At 37.1% G+C, this 20736-nt stretch overlaps 6 protein-coding genes across 6 annotated transcripts; 3 read left to right on the top strand and 3 right to left on the bottom strand.

Moving 5' to 3' along the window:
• Window positions 1-1463: 1463 nt before the first annotated feature.
• PHYBLDRAFT_179903 (hypothetical protein) lies at window positions 1464-5857 on the top strand (the record flags this gene model as incomplete). The annotated part of the gene is made up of 11 exons (XM_018438229.1): window positions 1464-1694; window positions 1804-1974; window positions 2051-2160; window positions 2228-3431; window positions 3592-3671; window positions 3851-3932; window positions 4019-4067; window positions 4252-4427; window positions 4591-5052; window positions 5193-5288; window positions 5378-5857. 11 exons carry the CDS (start codon window positions 1464-1466, stop codon window positions 5672-5674), a joined length of 2958 nt encoding a protein of 985 aa, XP_018295596.1. The 3' UTR covers window positions 5675-5857.
• Window positions 5858-6481: 624 nt separating this feature from the next.
• On the top strand, window positions 6482-7936 carry PHYBLDRAFT_164461 (hypothetical protein; the record flags this gene model as incomplete). The annotated part of the gene is made up of 1 exon (XM_018435009.1): window positions 6482-7936. One exon carries the CDS (start codon window positions 6482-6484, stop codon window positions 7934-7936), a length of 1455 nt encoding a protein of 484 aa, XP_018295595.1.
• A 528-nt stretch (window positions 7937-8464) lies between these two features.
• PHYBLDRAFT_157785 (hypothetical protein) lies at window positions 8465-10571 on the bottom strand. Its single transcript, XM_018433679.1, has 6 exons — window positions 10466-10571; window positions 10016-10306; window positions 9729-9868; window positions 9555-9644; window positions 9282-9485; window positions 8465-9100 (listed from the first exon to the last, which is right to left on the bottom strand). Exons 1-6 carry the CDS (start codon window positions 10527-10529, stop codon window positions 8690-8692), a joined length of 1200 nt encoding a protein of 399 aa, XP_018295594.1. The 5' UTR covers window positions 10530-10571; the 3' UTR covers window positions 8465-8689.
• Window positions 10572-11374: 803 nt separating this feature from the next.
• PHYBLDRAFT_122438 (hypothetical protein) lies at window positions 11375-12009 on the top strand. The gene is made up of 2 exons (XM_018428872.1): window positions 11375-11771; window positions 11889-12009. The coding sequence occupies exons 1-2, from the start codon at window positions 11486-11488 to the stop codon at window positions 11921-11923; spliced, it is 321 nt and encodes a 106-aa protein (XP_018295593.1). The 5' UTR covers window positions 11375-11485; the 3' UTR covers window positions 11924-12009.
• A 196-nt stretch (window positions 12010-12205) lies between these two features.
• PHYBLDRAFT_131197 (hypothetical protein) lies at window positions 12206-15148 on the bottom strand (the record flags this gene model as incomplete). The annotated part of the gene is made up of 6 exons (XM_018429410.1): window positions 12206-13479; window positions 13544-13834; window positions 13920-14013; window positions 14152-14243; window positions 14332-14610; window positions 14824-15148. The coding sequence occupies 6 exons, from the start codon at window positions 15143-15145 to the stop codon at window positions 12377-12379; spliced, it is 2181 nt and encodes a 726-aa protein (XP_018295592.1). The 3' UTR covers window positions 12206-12376.
• Window positions 15149-15555: 407 nt separating this feature from the next.
• Window positions 15556-19762, bottom strand: PHYBLDRAFT_76417 (GATA-type zinc finger transcription factor). Its single transcript, XM_018443151.1, has 8 exons — window positions 19740-19762; window positions 18947-19208; window positions 18564-18669; window positions 18355-18469; window positions 18212-18273; window positions 17437-18059; window positions 16810-17229; window positions 15556-16205 (listed from the first exon to the last, which is right to left on the bottom strand). The coding sequence occupies exons 2-8, from the start codon at window positions 19171-19173 to the stop codon at window positions 16040-16042; spliced, it is 1719 nt and encodes a 572-aa protein (XP_018295591.1). The 5' UTR covers window positions 19174-19208; window positions 19740-19762; the 3' UTR covers window positions 15556-16039.
• Window positions 19763-20736: the final 974 nt, after the last annotated feature.

Raw genomic sequence — 20736 nt, 5'->3', positions numbered from 1 at the left:
AAAAAATAAGAGAGAGAGAGACAGACAGAGAGCAAGGAGTGGCAGCTCGTTTCACGTGAGAGCAAGAAAACCTTAATCATTTTTTGGGGGGTATTGTCGGCTTAATGACTGCTCTTCTTCTATTTCCTTTTTATTCTTACTTTCTTACATTGATCTCTTATTCTTATTCTTATTCTTATTCTTAGTTATCTATTCTGGAGAACGTAACACATTAAAAGATTACAAAGTTTAAATAATAAGAATCACCATAGTGATATATTAATTTTTTTAAAAAACAAAATAAAATAAATAAATAATATCACAATAAGCATAATCACAATACGCATATAATAATTAAACACAATACACATGTGTATCATAAAGCAGATATCACTCTGTAGAAACTAGCGGAGGATAATTGTTGTTTGACAGTAAAAAAAGTATGGAAGGATTATAAGAAAAAGGAAAGAAAGACACAATATATTGATGCTGCTGTATGACGCAGTCCCGGTAGCACACGGTGGGGTAGGCAGCCAAGAGGCTTTCTATCGATACACAGCTTGAGTTGCTATTTAAGAGGATAAAAGTTATTCGCTCACTTATAAAATATATACTGATAATCACGTACAAATCATAAATATATATATAAAAGATGGAATGATACTTGAGGAAACACTTTACTAATTGCAATGGACTTCAATTATAGTTTATCAATAATGAATAATCATAGTAATTAAACACACCAAAAAGCCTTGTTTTGTTTTTTAATCTTATTTTTTTTAAAAAAAAATAGTGTCTTGGTTGGAACTTATAGCCCACCTAGCAACTAAATATCTATCTATCTATCTATCTATACACCCTTACACCCTTACACCAACACCAACACAGCATTCTGTATATCTAAATTTCTATATTTTATGTTTTTGGAGGGGTTCAATTAGAAGAGTATTACCTCTTTTTTTCTGTCCCCCTTGTACACCAATACATTTGGCATGACAACGCTGAGATAAAAATTAAACAGGAGCTTATGTTAAAGAGAGAAAGTGAGAGGAAAGATTTCCTGTTTAAAGTTGTCCCGACACTACAGGCAGTAGATTATATATATATTTATACATACAATATATATATATAGTTACATTAGGTCAATACAAGCTTTTTTTTTGTTCTTAGATACAAAAAGCAATAAATTGATAAATAGATATAGGTTGATGAGTAGATAGATAGAAATAACGCAGCTTACAATTAGGTACAATTATGTTTCCTCTCAGCCATATACATTTCTTTTTCTCTTCTCTATTTTCTTCTTTCCCTTCTCTCTCTTTTTGATTTTTCTTCTTCTTTAACCAATTACTTTACTTCATTTTATTGTATTTATTTTACTGCTGAAATTTTCTTTGTATTTATTTTTTATATAATTGCATTCATCATTGTGCATGCACCATTCGTACTCTGGCCTCTTTACGATTGTTGACGCAGGATAGCCGATGCAGAACACCATTGATATCACACCTCTTGAAGAGGAACCTCCAACGAAGCCAACTGAAAATGTTTATCGAAAAAGGCATGCATCTCTCATGCCATCCTCCTCCCCTCGTCACAGCTCTCGCCATTACTTTCAGAGAAGATTATCCGTACCAGATCTCCATCGTCTAAAAAAAGAATGGGGCAAATACCAATCGTCTGGTATAGAAGATCTAGAGTTATCCAAGTTACAGGTTAGAAATATTTCTATATGTATATTTTAAAGAAAACAAAATTTTAAATTTTAAATACATGTGTATAATTTGTTGCCATGCATTTTTTTTTTATTTTTATTTTTTTTAGGTGGACTTGCTTAATATTCAATCGGATATTCCACTAAAAAGACCATTAATACGAGTCAAAATGGGATCTTCAAAGTACTATACCATGCGTTCCCGTTCTCCTACTGGAGATTGGAATGAAGGATTTGTATTTGTAGTAACTTATCACACTCAATTGTTTGATACTATAGAGGTAAAGTTTGTACACTTTTATGCTTTATATATATATATATGTATATACTAAAAATAATAACCCTATTTTGCTCTAGTTTGATCTCTATGACCAGCCTAGAAAGCGATGGCCTTCGAATGTAAAACATCTTGGAAAAGCCAAACTCAAGTTATCCAAATTAGCCGGTAAAGACGATATTTTTGTAACGTAAGCCGCCTTAATTATATACATATATATATATATATTTACATTTACTTTTCTTTTTTTTTCTTAGATTTTTGCCCGTATATGAATACCATATTCGTCGATCTTTGCCTGCCGAAATCCTTGATACTCTGCAGGAATCTTCGCTCCGGCTGAAGAAGATGGTCGATGCTGCAGTCCCTCCTGCAAAGCTTATCGGCTCTCTACAGATACGAATCCGATACCATTTCCAGCAGCCTTCAGATGTCCCCACTCTTGCCATAGCACCATATCCAGAACTACTCCAGCAGCGAGGGTGCAACGGCGCAAATAGTATCGTTTCTGAGAGTGACGATGATCAACCAGGATATTATTCGGACACAGCATCCATAAACACAGCCAGTCCTGTGCAGAAATTATCAATAGGTACTAATAATATCATCAACAACAACAACGACAACGACAACGACAATCAGCCTAGATTATCAGCCGTCGATGGCTGCATAGACGAAACTGGGGTCTGGCCTATCACCACTTTCCCCACCGGAAACACACTTTCTCCTCCTGATAACACGCCCCGCAACAACAGTACTTCATCCCAGCATAACCGAGGAGAGCTTGCTCAAGACGAGCACGTCGTCAATTCTTTATTTATGAACCGCCTCAGTACAATCATGACCTCACAAGTACCCTGCTCTAAGCAAAATACCATCAATACCTTTCAGAGACCAAATATATCAGCAACAAGCAGTCGAGAAGGATTAAACAGCGACATTGACTGGAGACAGAACGAGTCCCGGCTCGAACTCCACCCAAACTCATTACGCTCAAGTACGACTAAAACTAGAGACTGTCAATGGCTCCGAGCCATTCTCTGGCCCGTAAATAGATCAAAACTTGCGTCGAATCGCGGACGACGCTACGGATTCTCTCAGAATGATGCTGATGAGACCCAATCGACTCTCCCGACAATCAGAATCCAAGACGCAAACAATAACGATAATGCTAATGCTAATGATAATGCTAATGTTGATAACGACAGACACAAAGGCAAAGAAAAAGTAAAAGAAAAAGTAAAAGAACAAAAGGGTCGAATCAAAAAGGGAGCAGAAAAGGCTCGGTACATTATCCACAGTGTGAATTTTGGAGACAAGAATTTTGGATTTCAGTGGATGCAGGATTCTTTTGAGGATGTTGCCATTTCACATCCATTGATCGATTCACTTGTTGGTTTGGTCGTTAGTGGGCAGACACGCGCAATGGTGCGGGCCCTTATAAAGCTGGCAAATGCATTTGTACGTAATTAACTTGAATATCATTAAAAACATACAGAGCAAGAGAGATAGACAAAGAAAGGAAAAAAGAAGGTCCTTGTCTAGCCACTAAATTAATTAGTTCTTTTTCTATTATTTAAATATATGTTCTTAATTATGTATGTATGTATGTATGTATTAGGGTCAAGGGTTCAAGGTTACAGGCTTTCAATTATTAAAAGCAATGTTGGTATTACAAAAGTACTACCAATCATTACCAGAGTAAGTTATATAAAAAAAAGTATATTTATTTCTTTCTTCTCCATTTATTTCGTAGTTGACCATTGCAGTGGTCCTTTGAGAGATCCTTTTCATTGGACCCTGCATTGTGTGAGTAAAGAGATAAATGGGCATATGTATATATATATTTATTAATTTTTCTTTATTAATTTAATTTGTAGGCCTCCTCCCGAACCTCTTATTTATGACCGCACGTTGGTCAATGACTCCCGCCATTACTTTGACTATGCGCTCATAGCCTATGTAAGGAAATAGATTTGTATCTTTATTAATATATACATAGCAAATAAAGAGAACTTTGTAAATGATCTTTCTAATGCTCTCTTCAGGGATGGCGTGGTCTTGTCTATTTGGGGGCTTATGGTCAATATATTCGAGGTAAGAAATACAGCGTCCTTTTCTTTAGATCTCTCTATCTCTATCTCTATTATTATCATTTTCAATAAACAAAAAGACAGGGGTTAAAGAATAGTAATAGCAATAGTTATAGCAGTGCCATTAACATTAATAATAATAAATCATCACCTCACCCAAATATATATATATATATATATATATTAAGGAGCACGGCATCGTCGGTCCAATCGTATGGCCATCCTACGCTACCTTCAAATACCTCCTGAAGACTTGCTAGGGTACGAATATGGATTACGCAAAGGAGCAGCATTCCAACCAAGTTATTTTCTTGCCATAGACCGCTCTCGAAAAGCAATTGTGCTCAGTATCCGTGGTACTTGGGTAAGGGTTTTTATAAAAAAAATTAATCTATAATATAATTAAAAAAAAATTGACATGATCTATTTTCCATATTTACTTATATTTACTTTTTATTTTGTGCGTGCTTGTGTGTGTGTGTGCTTTTATTTATTTATTTCTTTATTTATATATTAATGTCTCTCAGAGTCTCTATGATGCTATTACCGATCTAGTCTGCCTCTACAAGCCTTGGAAAGGAGGTTTGGTGCATTCAGGCATGTTGGCATCGGCCCAATGGTTCTATACAGAAATTGTCCCTCAGATCTTCCGCTACATCCATCACCATAGAAACGAACTTTCCTCCTTTATCATAACTGGCCATTCACTTGGAGGAGGTGCGGCCAGTCTTTTGACAATGATGGTTGTCGATCACCTTGAGGAACTTCGTGATATCTCTCGCAACCCCACTTTCACACTTCGATGCTATAGCTATGCACCCGTTGCCTTGAGCTCGCAACAGCTCGGTAGTCAGTACGATCGTTTTATTTATAGTTTTATTTGTCAAGATGATATTGTTGGAAGACTTTCGTATGGTACTGCTATGGAACTAAAAGAGCTGGTAATGGACACAATCGGAGCGTATGAAACCCTCGGCGGCTGGCGCAAGGTAAAGAAAGAAAGAAAGAAAAATCAATATATCAATATATCAACATATTGAATGGGAAAGAGAAAGTCAAAGTCAAAGAAGTTTAAAATTCTCCGGGCTGACATGTATTTTTTTCTTTCTTTATTATTATCTTTGAATAGGTAATGTATGACTCTGAGACTCGCGAGGTTTGCTTTGAGATCATCTCTAAGCGTCGTAAGCAAATCTACAATAATGCAGAAGAGTTATATCCTCTGGTAAGTTTACTAGTATTCAATAGCACTCTCACACTGTAACAACAACAAAATAGATAGAAATAGTTAACCAAACATATATATATATCTAGCTCTATATTCCTGGGAAAATTATTCATATAGTCAGGAAACGTGAGATGCGTTTTGGTGGAAACGAGCGTCACAAGAAGGATGGACCCGAGGCGGGAGAGAATAGACGAGGAAAGGAATCCAAACGAGAGTCTGTCTCGAAACACATTCCAGGCGCCAGTCGACACACTTACACAATGCATGTAGGAAACCGCGCAATATCAAATGAAATGCTGGTGACAACAAAGAGTGTGGAAGACCATATGATATCAAGCTATCGAAATGCATTCAGTCAATTGGGCGCCAGTAGTCCATCTTAATCATCATCATTAACTTATTAACACCGGTTCTTTTACTCTATACCCCCCACCCCCACTCTTCCAAAAAAGAAACATACAAACATATATATATATATAAAACAAACAAATAGAAAAAGAGATTCGCCTTATGTATTCATCACTTGCTTGTTGTATAATAAAGAAGCATATAATATAATATAATATACTTTAATTTAATATAATGTAATTCAATGCAATGTAATTCTATTTAATTTAGTGTAATAAAATAGCTTGCACCAATACTTCTTGTCATCTAATGGACTTTATATATATGTATCAAGCTCACATTCATACTTATGCTTTTACTTTTGCTCATGTTCATGCCCATACTTAAACTCACATTTAGTTATTTAAACTGTTGCCGAGGCCAATACTCTAGAAAATACACCAATTTTATTTTACTGCGACTCAACTCATGATATTAACAATTATTTATTAATGGTATATTAGAGTTCCAACGTAGCTCTCATATGATATTTGTTGTTATTCTAATCATATCCAAGACAAACCAAACTCTCTGAAACAAGTCCTAATAACCATTAGATCTATTTACATAATAGCCAACGTTTGTGATACGCTTCTTTTATTTATTTCTCGTTGTAAATCTACCAGAAAAAAAAAACAAAAAACAAAAACAAAGTCGTATTGGTATTGTAATAATCCAACAGATCAAGACTAGGTTAATTCAGATTGACTAGCTGACTGACTGACTAACTGAATGACTGGCTGACTGACTGACTGACTTAATGAATGAATGAATGAATGAATGACTAGCTGACTGCCGGACTTATGTACTCAACCACGTTTCACTCTGATGTACTATCTGACATGCTGCAAAACGACTCAGTTGCTCAGCCTGGAATTTCACACCATGCCAAACAGTTTCAAGATGGGTGCGTGTATCAAAAAGATACATTCTTACCTATTGAAATCAATGGAAACAAGAGCATACAAAATGAAGCTACAACAATCTGCCAAAACACAATTTGTGTGAATCTTACCACAACAGAAACAAAGGATATTCCAGTTGCTCACCATCAACCAAGCCAGATTCAAGACAACCGGACCTCTGATCCGTCTCCCAACAAAGACCCCGCTTCACCGTCCCTTCCTGCTGTGGAACCAAGAACAAGAAGAACAAGAAGCTATCCGGTGAGCGCAACAGTTGCAGCAAACCTCACGCCACTTTCGACACTTTTATTGCCCAGAAAAAAAGAAATGGATAATTCAGAACATTTCAAGATTGCTATCCAAACTGCCTATCTCACAGATAAACCTCTTCCGTCAATCCCGTCCATTGCGTCTATTGCGTCTATTGCGTCTATTGCGTCCTCTCCGTCCGTTTCTTCTATTCCGTCTCTTCAATATCAGCAAGATTTTATTCCTAAAGAAGGCGGTTCCGACTCTATTCGATCTGTACAGCTATCATGCCACAGCTCCAATACAAGAGGCAGTGCAACTGCCAACTGGGAATCCATGTTTGACCCATTTAGTACCTTTCAGCGAAACAGGGACTCTGTTGTCTACAAACCATGGTCAGCTACACCCACAGTTCTCGTACATCCTCCCATTGAAGTAAACTTGCCACTTGCTTCATGTATCCCTCACACCCCACCTGCTATTCCGGGAAATTCTCACTTTCTTGCTCATGAGAATTTACGCCAAGAGTCATGTATTTCTGACTCGGGAGATCTCATGAACTCTCACTACAGCGTACTTCAAAGAATTCGGAGCGAGGGAGATCTTCCCTTGCATCCTCATGACACGCAGAACACTCCAAGTAGCAGCCTCGACGAAACTAATTCTCTGTCTTTGGTATGTCGTGAAAAATCAATCGCAGGTCAAGTCTTGCAAAAGATACAACAGTATGCTGTTGTCCGCAAAGGATCGAAAGTCAAGTACCTTTCAAAAGAGTATCCAGCCAATCCAGCCTGCCCCCCGGGTGCTATACAACATACTTATCTGTATGGGACATCTGCTGTGAACCATGCGCCTATAGAACGACTATTCTTTTGGCTAGGGTTTGTTTGCCCGCTTTTCTGGATTGGTGGAAGTATAGGACTAAGTAAAAACTCGGCCAGAGATAGAGACTTTAGAGGCTGGCAGAGGAGATGTCGGGTAGCATTAATGGTATCTTTGATGGTTATTGGTGCAGTAGGGCTTGTAATATTGGTTCAATCCACGTGGGTGGCAGGCTCACGCCAGAGTGCATCTGAGTCTATTCTTGCAGTAATCAGTAGTTAGCGAATAGGCATTTTCAATTTTATAATATTTTACATCTACCCACATACACACACGCGTGGATATATCTATATCTATTTATCTATATATATATACTGCGTAAAGAAAGAAGAATACTTTTAACAAAAAGATTATTTGGCTATGACTTTAACTTTGAAGCTTCATAATTTATAAACCTATAACTCAAACAGTTTTATCAATATTGGGATAATGCTTACTTTTAACCTAGATTACTTATTCACTGACATATATATATATTTGTATGTGCATTCTTAATCTTAATCATGTCTGTAAATAACTTTACCTCACATTTTCTTTACTATCTTTATATACAACCCACTAGTATGGATCAAGTATATTAAATGAACAACATTTCTTGATTTCTTATTTTTTATTTAGAAAATGAGTAAATATGGCTTTGGGTAAAGGTGAAAGAATCATTTAGCCTTTTCCTTCACTTGTTAATCTGACAGTTTTGTCCAAATTTTAGCAGAGAAAAAAAAATACAAAAACTTTGATTTGTATCATATAAAGGTATATAAAAAAAATCAATGTAGATTTTCCTAGATGACTGATATTTTGAGTACCAATGTTGTAACTGTGTATTTTTTATTACACATTTTTAAAACAACAGCAGCAGCAGCAAAAGGTCTCAAATATCATGTTTCTTCTCTTTTATTCTTATTCGTATTATTAGTTTTGTGTTTTTTTGGCATTTTTTTTTTCGATTTTTGTGTGTGTGTTTTTTTTATTGGCTTAGTCTTGCTTGGGCAAAGACTGGGTACCCATAAGAATACCTCCATTGTCAATATTTCCACTGTTGTAAATAAACACAAGAACACCTGAAGTCAAGATAATCAAACTAACGCCAGTCCAGAAGAGAAGCTGGAAATCGCTAGTAGAATCCACAAACTCGCAGGATTCACCCAAGAAAGAAGCCTTGCACTGACAAGCATAGCAAGAGTCAGACACAATACCGCACAAACCATGACCGCTGCAATCACCAGTTCCCTCTTCGCAGTCAGAAAGAGTTGTGTAGCAGGTGGCGTCGGTATCGGGAAGGTCGCGCTTATTAAAACGGTTGGCAATAGCAGGTGAAAGGACAACAGTAGCCAAGACACCCTCCTTGTTGTTAAGATAGGCTTTTTGGAAGGTAGGAATCAAGTTCTATAATGTATATGTATATATGTATATGTATATGTATATGTAAAATAATAATTGGAATGTTAGTTACAGTACCTTTATACACAACAAAACCAACTTTTTTCCCTTTTTTTTCGTTCCATCTTTCTTGCAAGTCCTTTCCCATTTGTCTTTCAAATATGTATGTATGTATGTATGCAATTACCTCTTCCAGCAACAATCTAACTGCGTGCTGACCCTGGATGTACTTATCAGAGTTGGCTCCATAAGCATGAAGAAGAGTCTGAAGACCAGTCATCTTGATTGAGACAAAATCAGTACCACGTTGTTCAGAACCTTCCTTGGCAGTTGTAAAGATCTTCATGGCATCTCTTGATTGTTCCATTTCAGTAATGAATGCATTATCAGCCTAAAGATCATTTTAATTATTTTAATTAGCCTTTGTTTTGTATATATTAAATTAACTATATAAACTTGCTTCCAATGTCATATCGAATACGCTTGCATCTACACCAGGATAGTTCTGTTTAAAGGAAGACACAATTTCCGACGCTTCCTCAATAGTTTTCTGTAAAAAGAAACAACATAATTGATTAATTGATATTTCTAGTATAGATCGATTTAATCAAAGATATATCTATCATAATCTTACAGGTAATGTGTAAGCGTGCATTACGAAGCCATGGCCGGATCTCTCCTGAGTGTTCAAAGCAATATCCTCAGCAAGAGCTGCATAATCTTCGGCAGTGTTGTCGGTAACATAAAAGGCAGGATTGTAGTCGGGGAGAAGCACTGTTTTAAATAAATAAATAAAAATATATAAATCAAAAAGGTATTTAAGCTTAATTAAGCACCGAAATCCAAAAAAATAAATGCAAATTCTTTATATATACATATGCAACTTATATTCATTTTTTTGATCTATATATATATATATACCTTCGGCATTCTGTACACCAGCTACAGTAATAAAGAGGTTTCCTTGTAACTTTGGCTTGAAAAGGTCATTTTCTTCATTGGAAAACCACTGCTGATGACCATTCCACACAGCCTGGGCACCATCGAGAGCCTGTTGCTTGTAGCTGTCTTGCAATTGCATGATTGGGTGTGTGTCGAGGGTGTTCATCAAATGGGACATGACCAGAGAGAACGAGTTGAATGAGACTTCAGAGTGATGACACTGTGCAGTCATCTTTGCAGTCTCGGAGACCATGTAGACAGACGACCGAGCTAATTAAATCATGGCAGGTTGGTTGTCAGTCTGTGAGGTTTGGAGTCTCTCTTTTTTTTTCTGTCTATATATATATATATATATATATGTCTTCTCGTTCTTTTTTTTTGTTCTTTTTCTGTTTTCTCGCCAACACGCTCATCTGGCAGAAAACCTACCGAGGACGCTGGTGCTGACGGAGAGCAGGCTCAATACAGCCGTGCTCAAAAATGATGCCTTCATGTTTACTGTTTTCTTTGACGTGTAAGGTGCTAAGAAGGGGTCTACAAAAACGGGGTTTTGCTTTGTCGCACGTTTCAGCATCCGAGCAAGAACAGCTATCTACACTCTCAACTATTTATGACGTAATATTTTATCATGACGTAGACAGCAGGATCATTTACTGTTCTTGTGTGTGTGTATATGTATGTGCGTGTGCAAGCAAAGAAAAAGGAATAGATTTAGTGTAATAAATCTTACAAAGGAATTAGCGTATATATACAATATGTGAATATAAAGACAGATCAGCACAGATCAATGGTAAATATAAGGTAATTGGTATTGGAATAAACCAAATAGTATGATCTATTTGCGTTTGCTTGTTTGTTTGTCATTTTTAATACATATACCTACTATATACACATACAAGAATATGTAAAACTTTAAGCTTAATATCAATTCATATCAATTTATTAGTTTGTGAATTAAAACCTGGATTTATATATTAATATCCCTATTTTTACTCTGTCAATGGGTGCTTTGTACCAGCCGCAATTGAATCAAAATGTACAGTTCGTTTACTATAATAAGCTACTATAGTTGTTTTGGTTTTGACTATCTATATACTCGTTATATCTACTGACAGCTTCATTGTGAGTTTCAATACATATATATATATATATACATTGTAAAAATCGATCTGGAAAGTCTAACAGGGTTCAATTCCAATGTTAAGCGGTAGTACATAAAGATACAAAGAAGAAGATAAGCTCTTTACACAGCTTGATCTTATCCTGTTATTTATATAAAGAAAGAAAGGGCACCTTTTTTTTTTGTTCTTTCACCTTTATCCTCAACTTTCGGGATTTAAATATCAACAGTCTCTCCAAAGTGACAGCGGTAAACAAAAAGGGGAGGGGCAAAAACGACAGGCTTTGAGCCCTTTTTAAACACACATATACACACCACCACCTATTCTCATGACAACCTCATCGGCAGCTCCAGCCAAGCTTGCTCAGCTTGCCCAGCTGTCCTGCAAGATCTTCCAGACCGTCTACAATCCCACATCGGCACGGACAGGAAACAAAGTGTTGAGGCAGCGATTGCTCGGATCGACCTTGACCCAATACCACCCTGAAAAGCTAGTTCATTTCCGTGACCTCAAGGCCATGTTCCCTGAACTTGACCTTGTCAACACTGAGGAGAATGAGCGCCTTGAAGAAATTGCCAGAAGAAAGAGACGTGGAAAGGGCGCCCCCAAGAAAGGTAAAAGAATATAAATAAGGATAAAATAAACCAATAATTTGTATGTGTGTGTGTGTCTAACTTTTTATTGTTTTTGTGTAATTTTAAAAAACAAAAAAAAAACAAAACAAAAAAAAGGTCAAGGAAAGCGTGCCTCCAACAAGAAGCGATAAGTTTGCCAGACTATACTTTGTGTATCATAGAACATATGTTGAGGATATTAAAGAAAGAAAACAAAAAGAAAAAAATTCAAAAATTCAAAAAGATGATCCTGTGCTTCCCTTGTCAAAACAACAGAAACACCAACGGCAACAGCAAAAGAGAGTGTGTAAGAGAAAGAGAGAGAGAGAGATGCTATGAGTTTTTACAGACAAGAAAAAGAATCGTGTCAATTGTGGACTAGTGTTGCTATATGTGTATGTGTGAATGGATGAGAAAAGAAGTGAATGTGGATTGTGGTAAAGTAAAAGACAATAATGTTAATTATTTTTATTGTTTCAAAAAAGAAGAAAAAAAAGGGGGGATTGGGAGATATGAGAAAGAAAAGAAATACAGAATATATATATATCGTGTTTGTATGTTTGTGTGTATTTTGTGAATTTGTGTACTTGTGTATTTGGTTAAGATTAGTAGCTTCTACCAAAGAGCATAAAGTGCTTGGCATCGTGGTCACAAGCAATGCACTTGGTGACGCCGGGAACAATGGGGTTCTCGGTGGGCTGGACAAATGGCTTGCAGAGAGACTTGGCACCCATGGAAGGAGCGCGATCATCTTCTTCCTCACCCTCGGTGGCAACACGGGCAGATCTTTCCTTAATATCATCCTCGCAGGCAATGCGGTCACACCAGGGAATCAAACAGAGCTTCTTGTCGTTGAGGGTACGAACGAAATCTTCCCACTTGTTGATGCGGACAATGGAGCTATCCATCTTTGCCTTTGCCTTCTGGAACATGTCGTTCTGGATGGTGTCAAGAGCATCGCGGACACCCTTCTCAAGGTTGTCGAGAGGGATGGCAAACTTGGCACCGGTGTCACGACGGACAGCAGTGACCTGGTTCTTCTTGATGTCCATGGGGCCCAACTCGAGTCTGAGGGGAACACCACGGATCTCCCAGTGGTTGAACTTGAAGCCAGGGCTGTAGTTCTCTCTCAAATCAGCCTTGGACTTGAGACCGGTCTTCTTGAGACGGGCAGCAACGGCCTGGCATCTGTCGTAGATGTCATCGGACTCCTCCTTGGTGGTCTTGACGTTCAAACCGCAAGGAACGACAACGGTCTGGATGAGGGCAACACGGGGAGGGAGGACAAGACCCTTGTCGTCACTGTGAATCATCACCATAACACCAATTGTACGGGTGGACAGACCCCAGGAGTTTTGCCAGACGTGGAGCTTCTTGGCTTCCTCGGTGGCATTGGCTGGGGCACTGGGATCCTCGATCACGATGTTGAACATCTTACTGAAGTTCTGGCCGAGACAGTGGGAGGTACCACCCTGGATAGCACGACCGGTGGTGGGGATGAAACCTTCGACGGTAGTGGTGTAGTATCCACCGGCGAAACGTTCTTTCTCAGACTTTACACCCTTCACTACAGGAACAGCCAAGAGATCGGTGTAAACCTGCTCATAAAGATCCAAGATCTCACGAACTTCCTTGTCAGCGCCCTCAAGAGTCAAATGGGCAGTGTGACCCTCTTGCCACAAGAACTCGCGAGTTCTGAGGAAAGGCTCTATAGATAATATATATATGTTAGTTTGTGATATAAAGATATGGTAGTTCTGCTATAAACTTACGGGGGTTTTTGAATTCCCAGCGAACGACTGAGCACCATTGGTTGATACGGAAGGGGAGATCGCGGTAAGAACGAATCCACTTGGAGAAGTAAGGGTACATGACTGTCTCTGAGGTGGGACGAATGGCGATCGGTTCTTCCAGGTCAGCTGATCCAGCCTTGGTGACCCACGCAACCTCGGGAGCAAAACCTTCGATATGATCCTTCTCACGCTGCAAGACACGGTTGGAGACGAACATAGGGAAATATGTGTCCTCAACACCCATTTCAGTGATGGCGGCATCAAAAAAGTCTATTACAAGGATTTTTTTTTAAAATTAATTAATTATTTATTTTTTGATCTCTTTCTTCTTTGAATGTTTCATTTTCTGACTTACTGGTAATCTCCTTCCAGACGTTGTAAGCGAGAGGACGAAGGATGTAACAGCCAGAGACATCATAGTACTCCAACATCTCACTCTTGGTCAAAACCTACAATTTTTTTTAATAAAAACACGCACAACATAAATATATACATGTTAGATATCGATACAATATAATACAATACAATGTAATTCAATGTACAAAAACAACTGTCTGTACACCCGTGCGTGCGTGTGTGTTATTTACCTGCTGGTACCACTTGGGGAAGTCAACTTCCTTCTTAGCCTCAATACCCATTTGGTGAACCTCATCAGCGGAAGCCTCGATTTCAGCTGCGGCTGTGTACAAGAATTAATAAAATTGTTTTTTAACGTGTATTTGTTAAAATTATATATATATATAAATTTAAGAGAAAAATAAAATTACCCTTCTTCTTTGGTGCAGGCTTGGCAGCAGGCTTGGAGCCAGAAGCAGCAGCAGCAGCGGGAGCAGCAGTAGCAATAGCCTTAAAGTCAATTTCGACGAAATCCTTGGAGATGGATTTGAAATAAGCCTTCAACTGATCGACTGTGACAAATACAGTCTTGTCGGCAGCCGAGGGGTGGAAGGCCAACAAGGTAGTTGCAGGGAGGGCAAGGATAGCAGAGTCCACAACCAAGTGAACCAAGCTAAGATCAGCCACATTAGATAAGGCAAAGGGAGAAACTATGTGTTGCATACAGATTTTTTTTTTGGTTTGTTGTTTTGTTTTCATTATTTAATAATAAGCTCAATGTTTCTTTCACTTGGATTTTTCTTGCGTATTTTATTTTGTTTTGTTTCCTCTTGATCCCTCTTTATATCCCTCTTTTTTTTTAAAAATATATATGTGTGGGTGCGTGCGTGCGTGCGTGCGTATGTATGTGCGCATAGTGTTACCTTGATCCTTGTTGACGCCAAAAGTGGTCTGCAACAATTCTTCGTTGGCGAAACGGCAGTCTTTGAGGCTAAGTTTCTTTCCAAGAGCAGGGACGGGGGTCTCGGTCGACTCGAGTGCAATGACAACGACGGGAGTGGCAGCAGCAGTCTTGGCGGTCTTGGGCTTCAAGATGAGTGTCTTAGTCATCTCAAACACCGCGTCCTTGGTGCTGGCAAGAGCAGCAGCCCAAGCTTTGTTGTCAGACACACTCTCATGAGACACAGTTCTGGGCGAGAGGGAAAGCTTGGCAAGAGACTGAAGTACAGCGTCGCAGGTGGCCATAATATTCAAAGTAGGGAAAAGAAGAGGAACGGAAAAGGCAGGGGAAAAGAAAATAAAAAAAAATTGGTGGCGGAGTTCGATAAAGAAGTGCACCTGTCAAAGGCCAGTTTTCAAAATCTACCTTTTCGGTGACTATGAACCTTGATTTCTTTGTAAATGGTAACTAGCCAAGTCACATACAACTTGACAGCCTTTTTTTTGGTTTTTTTTTCTCACTTTAAAAAATATAGTGCTTTCATATTAACAAAGTCTCCTCCTCTTATGCACACGCACAAGAACATACACATACATTTATATATAATATATAAGGTTAATTCTAGGGCTGTTTTCACTGCTACTGCCTTTAATTGCTTGCCTTCAATTGGCTGTCTGCCTATTTTTCTATTTGTCTTATTTATTTTCCTTTTGTCTGTTTTGATTGCCTTTTTTATTTCTACTGGTAAAAATAATGCGTGCACAGAAATAGATATAGATTTTTATAAGGAAAATTTATATAGGAAAATAAAATCAAACTTGCATACTTGGAATAATAATAATGACAATAATAATAATGAAAAGGAAAAGAGAAATAAAAATAAAAATAAAAATTACTGGAATTTGGTTTACTATACACACTTATTCTTGGTGACATAAAAATTAAAGTATTCATAAGAATGTTATAGGTAGATAGGTAGATAGGTAATATAGAGCTTCTTTGCGAATTATTAAAGAAGTGAAAGAACATAAATTGTTTACAAAGAATGGGTGGGGCATAGATTTAAAGAAGAAGAAATGGAATGGAATACAAAATAAAATGAATCAAAGAAAGGAAGAAATCAAAGTAAAACAGACAAAATAATAAAAATAAAAATAATAATAATATTTGGCAAAAGTGTCCAAAATGAAGAACTTTTTTTAAGGAGGTGTACGCTTACCAGCCTTTCTTCTCGATGAGTCTTTTTGGTCAGAGGGTTTCTTGGTGGGTTTTGAAAGACCATCTGGTCCATACCGTTCAAGTTCTGATTTTCGCCACTGCTTTGAGAGCAAGCGAGAATATCTCAAACCACATGCATTGCACAACCTAATTAAAGGCAATAAAAAGTCAATTGATTTGGTTTCATCTCTTTGTACTTTTGAAGGCGTTTTACAAATAAATAAATAAAAAATAACTAACTAAATAAATAAAAAAATAAATAAAAATAAAAAACACCCCTTTATTTTTCTTATGATTATTTTTTACGATTCTCCTCATTATTTTTATCTTTATTTTTTTTCATTTTTATTGTTATTTTTACCATTATTTATCATTATTATTACTGTTATTGTTATTTTTGTGATTTTTATATGATTTTTGTGATTCTTATTGAGATTCTTAATGCTATTCTTGCTATTTGTATTATTGGTATTCTCACTATCATTTTTTTTATTACTACTGTAATTATGATTATTGATTTCAATTTCAATTTTAATCATAATTATAATTTTAATCATAATCTGAAGTACAATTCTCATTACTACCATTATCTATACTTGTATTGCTATGACTACTGTTATGTATTATTTTATATCACTAGGCGTTATACTTATTACATTATATACATATATATATACTATTATTTTGTAAAGGAAGCTCTTTTACTGCTGAGAGACGCAAAGGAAAGAAAATAGTGAAATTTTGTACTTACGTTTTGTGGCCGTTCGGACCACGGCGCCACTCAGGACTTGAGCTCGTGTTACACCTTACGCAGACCTTTGCAGTCTGTTGGTCAAGGATCGGGTCATAAAGAGACCGTACATGCAACCATTGCCTTTCTTCTGGTACGTGTCCAGCTGGCAGTTTTGGTGATATTGTTGAAATTGGTATTTTTGGGGCAATAGGACTTGGTTCCGGACTACGTAAGGACATTGGGTACGCGAGCGTAACGGGTGAATTGGTTCCAGATGGCGGAGGGTCCTCTGATTGACGGCCAAATGGGCGGTGACGATGAGGGTTTATTGCTAAAGAAGGAGATATCGTGGGCGAAGGGAGGGCAGGATGGTAGAGAGGCGTCAGGGCAGGATCGGGTACGACCACCACAGGCGAATGTGGTTCTGAAAGGCAGGGCCTAGAGTTCACATCATAGAAAAAAAGAGAGAAAAAAAGCGTGAATATAAACAATCAACGTGAGAGAATCTGGAAAGAGAAAAGGTAAACAGATAAACAGATAAACAGATTCTAAAACAACAAAAAAACAACAACAACAAAGCAACAAAACAAAACAACAAAAAACAACAAATAATAATAAAACCATTGAAACCGAGGATTTACTCACCTATGAAGAACTGCGGTCGAATTAGGATTACTGATAACCCCACTAAGATAAGTTGTGTCGTCAGGAATAGTACTGGGGGCGCAATGCATGTAGTGGTGATATTGGCCAAGATCTGTAGTGGAATTGTGATTTATCTGGGTGATTTGGTGGGAGCCAAATGAAAGGACTCCATAAGGTATAACTATTCTCTCAAATCGGACCATGCCATGTAAACCAAGATGGACCATCGAACTGGAGTGAAGGTGGTGTGTACAGGCCACTTCTTCAACCCCCTGTCGTTCATCGCCGCTAATGTCTCTCAATGTGGCGTTTTTGGTGAGTTCGGTCACCTTGCTAATCAATTGTGGCACACATGCGTCGCGCAAAAAAGTATAGGGAATAGGGTTCGAAGGTGGTCTGTGGTTACCGCTACTGCTACCGCTACCGCTACCACTGCTGCTGGGAGTTGTATCACAATTAGAGTCAAAATGTGGGGGCCAGGAGGCTAGCAACTCGTGGGATGTGCTGTTGTATATCTGAAAAACCCTTAATGGCTCTTTTATCTTTTTCTCTAATTGGCTGTTAGAGGAAACAAGGTCGTCGTAAGAATATTTCTGCAACACGTCCATCATTTGTTGAATGTCCTATTTTGTAAATAAATTGAAAAACGATCGTAAAATAAAATAAATTATGGTAATAATAAATTACAATAAATTGTGTTCTCTCTCTCTCTCTCTTTTTGGGGAAAAAGTTTTTTTTGTGTTTTTTTTTTGTGTGTATTTTTATTTTTTCTTACCTGTTCTCTAAAAATGCTTTCACCACAAAGAGTGCTCATGGCTTCTTGACTGTGAAAGTACTCTTGAAGGTGTTATATAGGATCAGCGGTCAATTATTGTTTTTTATTATTATTTTTACCTTTAAGAAATTGTTTGAATTTACCTGTACTGTGAAAAAAGGCAAGAACGACGTTTTCAGATGCAGTGTACATGACTACATCAATTACATCCCACGTTGCTTCCTTGTCTTTGGTTTCACCATTGAAAGATATTGTTGGCTGCCAAAAATAGTAAATAGTACAAGCAAAATGAGTTTTGAATTGATCAATAATGTTTTTTTTCCCTCTTTTTCTTTATTCAGTTGAGCCCTACCATATGGCCGTCTTTGTCCGGGAATGCATTATAAGCACATGGCTGTGACAGGTCCTTCGATCGGTGAATACACAAGGCTATGTCTGCAAACGAGCGGAGCCGACATCTTTAAAAGAATATAGAATACAATGATAATTTAAAGAAAAAGAAATTATAATCATTACAATTGTTAATATGAAGTTGGTTTTGGGTATTAATTTATATAATCTTTTTTTTGGACCCTATCCCACTTTCAATCTCTATTCTATTGATCAAAAGAGCGTCATTGACTTCCTGGGAAAGGCAGGGCCGCAAAAAAATAAACAAATGTCTCCCTTTTTTAGAAGGTGAGACGCAAACAATGGCGCATCTGGAACTACAGAAAATGAGAAACAAAGGCTCACCTTGTGACAGAGCCAGCGAGGGTTTTCATGCGAACAAAAGTAGATAGATCGGATTTTGCGAGATCTACTTCTTCGTGGTGTACGAAGTCAAGAAGAGATCTGTTAAGCAAGAGATCTCGGATTGTTCTTCCACCCAGGACTTCTTTATCTCCTACTGAGGCCGGTAGATAGATGAAACTGAGCTCATTCAAGGAAAGCAGGGCCCAGAAACAAGTCGTCAGAGGCATCTGAATAAATGAATGAAATAATGAACAAGTCTTTTTTGGAGATTCTTGACAAACGAGAACAAATTAGCTTGTCTGGTATTGATAATAATTACCAATGAAATTTTTGTGTCTATTTGTGTGCATAAATTTGATAATATTGAAGGAATTTTGTACACTCACTCTACTCACCCTACTCTCACTCTACATATCTACCTTTCTACCTCTCTACCTCTCTACCTATCCTCTTCACTTATTCCCACTCTTTAGTGTCTTTACTATAATTCTCTCGCTCTATGATCTTTATTAGTTGCTAAGCTACACATATATTTATTTATTTATTCTCTCTCTCTCTATTGTTTGTTCTCTTACTATCCATATCCCCTATATCAGTATCTGTATCTATTGTAGACTTGTTTACAGAATCGCTATATACACTCTCTTATAAAATAAATGGTAAAAGAAAGAAGCAAATCACCCATAACTTACTATTAGTGTCAAACTAAAAAGATTGCAAAAAGGAAAGAGAAGAGAAAACAAGATCGAAGAAAGAGTGTTAAAGAGATATTTAGGTTTATGACTCGCTTTTTCTGTTTTTGCTCGTGTGTGTTCTATAATCAACAAAATAGAAAGAAATAGAAAACGAGAGGTCAAGATTGCGAATAGTAATAAATAAAATAAAATAAAATAAAATAGCAATTAAGGTTCCTTGCCTAGAAGGAGGACTGTGCACGACAACGAGATGTTAGAATATATTATATTATTTTATATTTTATATTTGGTCAAGATAATCTCTCTTTCTCTCCCTCTTTCTCTCCCTCTTTATCTATGTATTTTATCTAAATCTTTATCGATATTGGTATCATTTATCTACCTTTTTCTTGCTAATATTCACTCGCTCACTCGCTCACTCACCTAACTAAATAACTAAATAACTAAATAACTAAATATATATATATATATATATATATATACCCTTCTTATACACTGATGTTATGTGGTTTAGTTACCGCAACATTTCCATCAACGCATCGACAGTAGCAGTAGCAGGAATCTCAGCTTTAAATAGGCTGGGCCTTGGGTCGGTGGTGCGCGCAACGAAAAGGAGAGTTTATTCTATTTTATTTATTCTATTCCACACCCTCGTCCTACGGTGCAACAGTAACACTTAATAATTCAAATGAACCAAACTTCTCAGTGGTTTATTGTCAAATACGTATCTGGTCGCCTTGCACAAAATAATAAAATAAAAATAAATCAATAAATCAATAAATCAAATCAAATGTATAAAATAAATAACAAGCAAATAATCTAAAGTAACAATAGCCAAAGAAGAAGAAGAAGAAAAAGAAAAAAAAATAAGAATCCTGACATCTTATTAGGTGACAATAGCTAAACCAGAAAATAGCACACAGATCATTGGCCAACCTTACTTATTTGCTTCATCGCAAAAACAAATAAGCTTCCAGATTATCCTTCTGGTTTGTCTCTACAGCCTACATAAAAAAATAAAGTAAAGTAAAGTAAAGTAAAGTAAAAATAAAATAAAATAAAATAAACTAGACCGTTTGGTTAATACCAACCTGC

The sequence above is a fragment of the Phycomyces blakesleeanus genome (genome assembly GCF_001638985.1).
Source record: "Phycomyces blakesleeanus NRRL 1555(-) unplaced genomic scaffold PHYBLscaffold_4, whole genome shotgun sequence".
In the NCBI taxonomy this organism is placed as follows: Eukaryota; Fungi; Mucoromycota; class Mucoromycetes; order Mucorales; family Phycomycetaceae; genus Phycomyces; species Phycomyces blakesleeanus.
This window is presented reverse-complemented; position numbering and strand designations above follow the sequence as displayed.

Bases quoted from the DNA above. Each gene is read 5' to 3' on its own strand.
- PHYBLDRAFT_76417 (XM_018443151.1), bottom strand. From the start codon at position 19,173: ATGCCTCTGACGACTTGTTTCTGGGCCCTGCTTTCCTTGAATGAGCTC. The intron at 18,670-18,946 runs GTGAGCCTTTGT...ATTCTTTTAAAG, and splicing joins CTCGCTGGCTCTGTCACAAG to ATGTCGGCTCCGCTCGTTTG. The intron at 18,274-18,354 runs GTAAATTCAAAC...AACACCTTCAAG, and splicing joins TGCCTTTTTTCACAGTACAG to AGTACTTTCACAGTCAAGAA.
- PHYBLDRAFT_157785 (XM_018433679.1), bottom strand. From the start codon at position 10,529: ATGAAGGCATCATTTTTGAGCACGGCTGTATTGAGCCTGCTCTCCGTC. The intron at 9,869-10,015 runs GTATATATATAT...TATTTAAAACAG, and splicing joins TGGTGTACAGAATGCCGAAG to TGCTTCTCCCCGACTACAAT. The intron at 9,645-9,728 runs GTAAGATTATGA...TTCTTTTTACAG, and splicing joins TGCACGCTTACACATTACCT to AAAACTATTGAGGAAGCGTC.
- PHYBLDRAFT_122438 (XM_018428872.1), top strand. From the start codon at position 11,486: ATGACAACCTCATCGGCAGCTCCAGCCAAGCTTGCTCAGCTTGCCCAG. The intron at 11,772-11,888 runs GTAAAAGAATAT...AACAAAAAAAAG, and splicing joins AAAGGGCGCCCCCAAGAAAG to GTCAAGGAAAGCGTGCCTCC.